Source organism: Equus quagga, chromosome 9 (assembly GCF_021613505.1).
Source record: "Equus quagga isolate Etosha38 chromosome 9, UCLA_HA_Equagga_1.0, whole genome shotgun sequence".
In the NCBI taxonomy this organism is placed as follows: domain Eukaryota; kingdom Metazoa; phylum Chordata; class Mammalia; order Perissodactyla; family Equidae; genus Equus; species Equus quagga.
The window spans coordinates 53,269,265-53,278,649 of NC_060275.1; the positions used below are offsets into that span (position 1 = coordinate 53,269,265).

At 44.0% G+C, this 9,385-nt stretch overlaps 1 protein-coding gene across 1 annotated transcript in view; it reads right to left on the reverse strand.

Annotated features, from left to right (window-relative positions):
* Positions 1–3,046, reverse strand: part of USP14 (ubiquitin specific peptidase 14) — a 33,386-nt gene extending 30,340 nt beyond the window's left edge. Inside the window, exon 1 of the mRNA XM_046672136.1 lies at positions 2,859–3,046. Within this exon, the coding sequence (XP_046528092.1) occupies positions 2,859–2,874 (16 nt within the window). The 5' untranslated portion in view covers positions 2,875–3,046. The remainder of the gene's footprint in view (positions 1–2,858) is intronic.
* Positions 3,047–9,385: the final 6,339 nt, after the last annotated feature.

Consider the following 9,385-nt stretch of genomic DNA (forward strand, 5'->3'; position numbering starts at 1 on the left):
GATGTTAGCTCAGGGCTAATCTTCCTCAAGCAAAAAAAAAAAGGAGGATTGGCAATGGATGTTAGCTCAAGGCAAATTTTCCTCACACACACAAAAAAGAAAAAAATGGTTAAAACAGTACATTTTATGTTACATATACTGTACCACAATAAAAAAATTTCAATCAGCCTCATAAAATAGCTAACTTTTAAAATATGTAAAAATAAATAAACTCAAGGATAAACAGTGTTTGTTTCCACTGAAAAATTAATACCTACTCAAAATGAGAATCTCAAAACTAACAATGGTCTGATTTCCAACTACTAAAATCAGAATATGAAAAACTGACTCTGACTCCAAATCTCAATTCTTTCACCAGTTCAATTAATGTGGTTAGCACTCATTCAATAAGCCCAGTAACAAGCATTAGGGAAACTATGAACAAACTTATAGTTTACTCAAGGAGAGACAGGGAAAAAGCTTAAGATAATTAACAATATAAATATTATAAATGCTACAGGAGTACAGAGCAAAGCTTCATGAGTGAGGAAGGATTCCCTGGAGGAAGTGATAACTTTGAATTATCACTATCAACTTTGAGTTGAGCATCAAAGAAAAAATTAGATGTTAGCCAGAAAACAAGAGCGAATAAAAGCATTCCTGGAAAAGACAAGAAAAACATTCAAAAGTATAAAGCAGCATAGTGTGTTCCGAGATGTAAGTAATTCCCAGAGTGAAGAGCAAGCAGCTGAAACTGGAAGCTGGCCAAGGATCAAGTCAAGGAAGATAACATAAGTCACGCTAAAATGTACGGGGCTTTATGCTGTAGGACGTGAGCAACCCCTGAAAGGTTTTTATACAGGCCATGTTGGTCTGGTTTGAACATTAGATCCCTTTAGCAGCATCAGGGAAAAGAGGTTTGAAGGGAGCACAACTGTAATCACTGAGATAAGCTAGAAATATATTACAATAATATAAGCAAGCGATGAGACTAAACCAAAACAGTATTAGAAATAATGAAGAGAAACCCACCTGCAATTTATTTAGCTGTGTCACCACCAGCAAGTTACTTAAACTCTTTGCTTACCCATAAAGGAGAATCAGATCAGTATCACAGGATTACGTTGAAGATTAAAACAAAGTACCATGTATAAAAACAATAGCCCTGTGCCAGGCACACAGGTGTTCATTAATTTTTCTAGCACTTATCCCTAACCATACAAGAATCTGAATATTTTATGTGCTACTAAAACTTAAGAAAAGGTACTTAAAATGTTCTCATTTTTGCAGAACCTGAAAATACAGATTCTCAATATGGAGATGTCAAAGGAAGAAACCTTAGAAATCTACAATTCCCTCATTTTGGAAATGAGGAAAAGATCTGATTAAATATTTAAGATGGAACTCAATTTTCTCTTTTTTTAAAAGAATCTTTTTTTTTTTTTAAGATATGCTTCTTGGTGAGGAAGATTGGCCCTGAGCTAACACCTGTTGCCAATCTTCCTCTTTTTTTCCCTCCCCAAAGCCCCAGTACATGGTTGCATATCCTAGTTGTAGGTCATTCCAGCTCCTCTATGTGGGACACTGCCTCAGGACCGCCCAATGAGCGGGATCTAGGTACAGGCCGCCAAAGCTCAGCGAACGAACTCAACCACTCAGCCCGGCTGGCCCAGAACTCAATTTTTAAGATAGTTTGGTGAGTACATGCATTTTTGAGGGGAACAAAGAGAGGGACTGGTTTTGCTGTATGTGAGTCTACCAGTGTGTTTTAGTAGTAGTAGTATACTCTGGGTATTTACCGCCATTAGTTAATTAATGCCCCTCAATTTTATATTGCATAAACAGAATATACCATTCTACTGTTAATCATTGTGGCCTCAGAAAGAGGTTAAGCAATCACTATGAAGGCATTCGATTCAAGATTCTAGAAAGTCAAGAATCCACCTCGAGATTAAACATTACTCTTTTGTTTCATATTATTCTTTGAAAGTACTGAATCTTCAATAAACGAATTATGACTGAGAGTCAAGGATGGCCAATGAATCACAGATCCATAACCAACCGGAGCCACCACATACATTTTAGGTGCCATTTTGAATAAGACTAGCAAGGTCCATTTAACTAAGAAAAAATGTGACCCCTGGCCAGTACCTCGGACTGCCGTTATGCAAAATAACGCTGTCAAACGCCAATCAAAAGGAAATGACGCCCATGGATATTTGTATTTCACCTACCTCTCAAAGCTAACATTATGCTCGGGACAGAGAAGCCCAAAGCACAATGTGTGATAAAATGAAAACGAAGCAAAAAGATAAATTCGCAATCTGCCTCGGGATAAAACCGAAATTGGTACAAAAAGGGCGGTTGAGCCAAAGGCAAGGATGCTATAGAAGGAAACCCCCAGAACGCTGACGGCCAACCTCACTTCCCCGGTCCCTCGATCCCTCCCTGGCCTCAGACTGCCCCTCCTGGCCGCTCCCTTCCGCAGCTACCACCGAGGAGCCCAGGGAAACCCCAGCACCCCTCCAGCCTGGTCCCCGGGACACACCCTCGCCTTTCCTGGCCCACGAGGACAGCGGCAGAAACTATTCTGCAGAGTCACCACTCGGAGAGGCCAACGCTCGCTGCTTCCATCTCCACTCCCGCTCCCACCCCACCCACCTGGCGGCCCAGGAGGGAGAGCGCTCCCTCGAGCTGCAGGGCTCGGAACTGGCAGGGAGAAAGGGGCCGGGGTCATCCCCATGCCGCAGTCACCTCCCCACACACACGCCTCCCCTGTCTCCTCCCCCGCCCAGGGCTCGGCTGGGCGCCCGCCCCGCAGGCCAGGCCTACTCCGAGGCCTAGCGCCGGGCTGGGCAGGAGGCGAGGAGGGAGCTCACCGGAGTAGAGCGGCATGGCGAGGCGCGAGGGGCGGCGGCGGCGCAGGAAGGCTGGGCCTGGCAGGAGCGTCGAAGGCAAAGGGACGCGAAGAAGCTGCGGCGGCGGCCGAGGCAGAGGCGCGGCGGTGGCGGCAGCGGGGCTGCGACAAGAGGCTCATTCAAACCGGCCACTGGCGATGACGCAGCAACACGCAGTTCGCCCGCGGAGCCACGGGCGACTGCAGGGAGGAGACCGGGAGCGGCGAGGCGGGGCCTGGAGGGCGGAGAGAGCAGCGAGGTGAGGGGGAAGCCGGGAGAGGCGCGGGCGCGCGGGCGGCGGGCGCGGCGCGCGGGCACGAGGCCCCTGCGCCTGGACAGGTGCGCGCCTGCGCACTGCGCGCGCCCCCCGCCCGCCGGCCTTGCTGGTCCGGCCTCGCTGGTCCGGCCTCGCTGGTCCGGCCCCGTCTCGACTGGCCGCAGGTGGGGTGGGAACGCGGTGTCCCTGCGGTTGTCGTTTTTAAAAAGTCATTTTCCCCTGTTTCAAAACCGTGGGTCAGTACGAGCCCGGGATTTTTTTTTGTTAGTGTAGCCAGTAGAAGAGTTGAGAGAGGCCTTGCTCCGCCCCTCAACTCCGTCTTTCTACTTATTAATGAAAATGTCTAGCCTTCCCTGTCGGGGTTTTGTGACAAAAATAAATGTCGAAGCGCTTTGAATGCTTCAGAGATAGGTCTGCCTTGATGGTAATAGACTGTTGTTTCTAACAACCGGTTGGGTCTGTAGGTTGGATGTGGTCAGGTAGTGGGAAAAACGCCCTACGAGTCCGGCCCCAGCCCCGCGGTGCAAGTTCCCTGTAGCTTTGCACCTCATTGTCTCGGACAGGTTTCCCCGGTCTGGAAAGTGACGGAATCAGTCTGGGAGGTTTCTGAGGCCTCTTCAAACTCTAAATCGTCATGGCAGAGACAAATTGAAGCATTCTAAATGAATTAGAGTGGAAATAGAACCTGTAAACGAACGGAGGAATTTCGAAGAAATGCAAATTAAAATTGAGGTACTTTCTTGCCTAATAAAGAGGTTTTATAAAGATCCCAAATGCTGCAAAAGATTTATTGAAATTGTCCGTATTTCAAAGCACAAAATGTCCGTGTTTCAAAACGATACAAGCCATTTGGAGAGCGATTTCATCAATCTGCATCAGGAGTCTTTTTAACCCTCTACTGTTTTCCTACTTCAAGACGCATCGTAAGACTGTGATCCGAAATGTGACCAAAATGCTGTAGAACATTATTTAAGGTAGTGTATGTAATATTAAGTGGAAAGCGTATATCAGATTTATTGAGCATTATGATTGTAAGTACATAAAATTAATGACCCTAGATTCAGACTTGTTACTTACTATCTGTGTGACCTCTCTGAGCCTCAGTTTTCTTATCTACGAAATAGAGAAAATAGTATCTACTTTATAGAATTGTTGTCAGGAGTAAATGAGATCATGTATAGAAGATGCTAAACACAGTGCATTGTACATAGGACACAATAAATGATAGCTATCACAAATTACACAATAAAAACTTAAGAGGGATTTTGGGTGGTGTGGTTATAGTAGTGGGCTACCGGTAGCTTTATTCTCTATTTCCCAAACGTAGTATATTTCGATAAAATATACCTTTAAAAATATATTGGAGGGGTTAGACTGGTGGCCAAGTGGTTAAGTTCGTGAGCTCCGCTTCGGCGGCCTGGGGTTTTGCTGGTTGGGATCCTGGGCACAGACATGGCACAGCTCATCAAGCCATGCTGAGGTGGCATCCCACATGCCACAACTAGAAGGACCCACAACTAAAAATATACGACTATGTACCAGGGGGCTTTGGGGAGAAAAAGGAAAAATAAAATCTTTAATATATGTATATTGGATAGCTCCTCTGTGGGAAAATCTTTGATTTTTGGGATTTGATTTAAGGGAGGCCTAAAGATGGAAGGATGCCAGTGCCAGTCATCCTCTGTACTGCACCATCCTTGTACCCTGTGTTTTCCCTCCAGTAACTTTCATCATGCTTCTCTTTCTTTAATGTCTCTATTCTCCCAGCAGACTATAAACAGGAATCGTGACTGTCTGGTAGGCACTCTGGAATTGTTTGATGGTGTGAGAACTGCATTTGGGAGAAACCTGTTTTGTTTTTGTTTTTTTGCTGAGGAAGATTTGCCCTGAGCTAACAGCCATGCCAATCTTGCTCTATTTTTAGTATGTGGGCCGCCAGCACAGCATGGCTGCTAACATAGCCGTACAGGTCCACACCTGGGAACCAAACCCAGGCCACCGATCCAGAGTGGGCTGAACTTAACCACTAGGCCACCAGGCTGGCCCGAGAGCAACCTGTTTTAAGCTCACTCATTCTATACATTCTGGACCAAGGTTCATTTCAGCCACACACACCCTTTGGTGCCACTAATGTCTAGCCTCATGTCAGGAGCTATGGGGATCTGGATTTAAGACAAATGGGGTGGAGTAAGGATATGGGATGGTGCTAGCAACTGAAAGCGAATATAAAAGGAAATTTGCATAGCAGGCCTTCCTCAAAATCAGCGAGGGTTGTAGAAGATAGCAACCTTGTCCCACAAACCATACATTGCCAAGCCCTGGTCTACATGTGTCTAATGGATAGAATCTTCTGCATAAGGTTGAATTCTTTAAATAATGAATATATTGATAATATCTTAACCTGCATGTTTATAAATAAATAAATAAGGTCTCTAATATATGGCCAAATATCAGAAAGGTTTTTAGTTGGGGAACTACCTACAGGTATATTGCTTAGGACGCCCCCTCCTCATCTGGCCAACAGAAATTCTGTCCAGCTTTACAGTCTCTGTTTAGTGCTAACTCTTTTATATACACTTAAAGCCTACTCCTGTAATTATCCTTTTCTGTAAAGTTTCATTACATTGTGGTTGTTTGCTCCCCTTGTTCAACAAATACAGATTGAGTGCAAGACACTCAGTGTAGAAGCTGTGGATACAAAGATGGCTCAACAAAGCTTCTGCTCTGCTAAGACTGAGGATCTACTCGGAATATTGGAATATGCCCACATTAACTACATGGCTCTCCGAACTAGTCGGAGCTCTTGGCTGTGAACAACAGAAACCAGAGAAGGAATTGATTGGTAGAATATAGGGTAAGCTAACAGAATCAATAGGAAAAACAACGAACCAGGCACAGATAATGGGTAGGAACCAAGGGGTAGGGGCAACAGGGGACAGAGGCGAGGTTATGTCACAAAAACAGTCTGGCCACTCCTGCCACCACTTCCACAAGTAATTTCCAATTCCATGTCTTGAGCAAGAATATATAATTGGTCCATGATGAGGAAAGGAATGCGTGACTCTGCCTCCCACTCAGACACTTTGAGGTATGGGCTATCCAAAATAGACACTTCAAGGTATGGGCTGTCCAAAATAGAAGAGCTGTGTACTGATTTCCTATTGCTGCTGTAACAAATTACTGCAAATTTAGTGACTTAAAACAACACAAATTTATCATCTTACAGTTCTGGTAGACAGAAATCCAAGAAGCCTTTGTGTTTTTTTGCTGAAGAAGATTGGCCCTGAGCTAACATCTGTTGCCAATCTTCCTCTTTTTGCTTGAGGAAGATTGTCACTGAGCTAACATCTGTGTCAGTATTCCTCTATCTTATGTGGGATGCCACCACAGCGTGGCTTGATGGAGTGGTGCTAGGTCCACACCTGGAATCCGAACCTGCGAACCCTGGACCACTGAAGCGGAGTGCAAGAACTTAACCACTATGCCAGCAGGCTGACCCCCAATCTTCCACTTTTTGCTTGAGGAAGATTCACCCTGAGCTAACATCTGTGCCAGTCTTACTCTATTTTGGGGGGTGGGGTGGTTTCTGGAAGATTAGCCCTGAGGTAACATCAGCCACCAATCTTCCTCTTTGTGCTGAGGAAGATTGGCCCTGAGCTAACATCCATGCCCATCTCCTCTATTTTGTATCTGGGACGCCTGCATGGCTTGATAAGTGGTGCATAGGTCTGTGCCTGGGATCCAAACCAGCAAACCCCAGGCTGCCAAAACAGAGCACACAAACTTAACCACTATGCCACCAGGCTGGCCTCTTCCTCTATTTTGGATGTGGGTTGCCACCACAGCATGGCCGCCAAGAAGTGGTGTAGATCTGTGCCTGGGAACCAAACCCAGGCTGCTGAAGCAGAGTGCACCAAACTTAACCACTAGGTCACGGGGCCAGCCCCAAGAAGTCTTAACCTTAAGGTGTTGGCAGTCTTTCTGGAGGCTCTTGGGAAGAATCCATTCCTTACCTTTTCCACATTCTAGAGACTGCTAACATTCATTGTCTCCTGGCCCCATTCCAGCAATGGCATCACTCGAACCTCTGCTTCCATTCTCACAGCACCTCCTTGGACTCTGATCCTATGCCTTCCTCTTTATAAGGACCCTTGTGATTGTGTAACCGAACTCAGTGGGTTCGTCTCTTGGCGAGTGCAGAGCCAAAAAGCACAACCAAGGCAGAATTAGGTGAAAAAAGGTTTATTGTCTGCAAGAGTAATGGAGAATGCTGGGGCTAGCTCCCAATGCAGTGTATCCCTGAGCTCAGTGCCAGTGGAAACTGTACACGAGAGCTGAGGATAACAGGTTTATTTGTAACAACTGTGTTCATTTAGGGCGCTGCGTAGCAGGTAAACATGCTACTTCGTACATGGCATGATCTGAAAATGGCTGCTTGGACTCTCCCAGAGGAGCAGAATTTAAGATGCTAATTACTTTAAGGTAGCTTTAGGATCCTTGGTGCTGGAACATTTGCCAGGGGTCTTGCTGGAAACATGTAAGTTTCTCTGTGAGATAGCAACATCTGCAAAACAGAGACATCAGTTTCTGCAAAACAGAACACACGGTCACTTCTTGTCTGAAAAACATTTGACATACCATGTTAGATGTTGATCAGATCCTCGGTAACCCTTTCTTTGCCTGGTTCCCTGGTCACAATTACATTGACCCCACCTGGATAATCCAGGATAATCTTCTCATCTTAAAATCCTTAGCTTAACCATATCTGCAAAGTCCAATATTCACAGGTTCAGGAGATTATCACTTGGACATCTTTGGGGGCGCATTATGTTGTCTACCACAAGCTTCCAAAAACACAACAAATATCCAATACAGTTTCTTATAGCACCTATAAATTTAATATTCCTATGTCTTTTTCCCATCTACTAAATTACAAACTCTTGGAGAGAAAAAAGAGTTATTTGTATAACCCAAATTATTTGTGTGTGTGTGTGTGTGTGTATATATATATAATATCCAAATTATTCATATATATGGTATGCATAAATATATATTTTATATATAACATATATTCCCCCAAATTTTATATATATATATATATACCAGAACAGTTCATTGCCTATAAAATGTGTTCAATACATATTTCCAAAATGAATGCATAAGCTAGTTTTGGGTCAACAGATGAGGCAAATTATATTAGTGTGAATGCTTTGCTGCTATAACAAAGAGGCCTCAAAATTCAATTGCTTAAAGAAGGTAGCTGATTTTGGAAGAGTGGGGTGAAAGAAATGTCTCTTCTTCATGAGGTTGTTCAAAGACCAACATTCCATCCATAAATTTCCTTTGCTATCTCCTAAAGTAGTGCTTCTCAAAGTTTAATGTGAATGTGAATCACCTGAGATCTTGTTAAATTCAGATTCTGATTCAGTAGATCTTGGATGAAGTGTGAGATACTACTGACCTCTCAGGAAATCACCGTTTTGAGCAGGAAGACATTAAGGGACTTGTCCTTTTCTACTTATTTGAAGATGAGTTGCAGGCACATCTGGGTTTCAGCCCACAGGAAGAAAAACAGGGGAAGAGGCACAGGGCCCTAATTTCCTTTTAAGCAAGAGGAATAGGAGGGATGTGCACAAATCACTTCCATTCACATGTCATTGGTGAAACAGTTACATGGCCTTGCTGCATGGAAGTCTGGGAAATGTGGTCTCTAGCAGGACGGAGGTACCCAAGCTTAGACTTTTATTGTTATACAAGAAGGAGACAATGGATTTTGGTGGAAAACCAGCAGTCTCTGACATGCAAATGTTGGATTCTTTTGTAAGGAATCTTCAAGCTGATAAAGTTTTCCTGAAACAAGTGACGAAACTCCTGGTTGTTTAGTCTTCTCACCTGTAAAATGAAAATTAAATAATATCTTTCCCTAGATGCTCTCAATGTTGTAAGATTTGAAGAGCATATATGTCAGGAATGATGTCCAAATAGAGCTGATCCAGAAGAGAACACATGCCAGGTGCACTCATATTTTTGTGCATCTACCTTCTAGGCTGAGTTCAATTCCAGAAGATTTAATTAATGAACCCAAAACAAGAAGTAAATGATTTGTCATCCTTAACCTCAAAAAGTTTCTTTGAGAAACAAATATCTCCAGAACTGGACATAAGTAAACTGTTCTGGCCCAATATTTCCCTACCTATACTACTTTTTGCTTCAGTTGAATTCAATGATACTT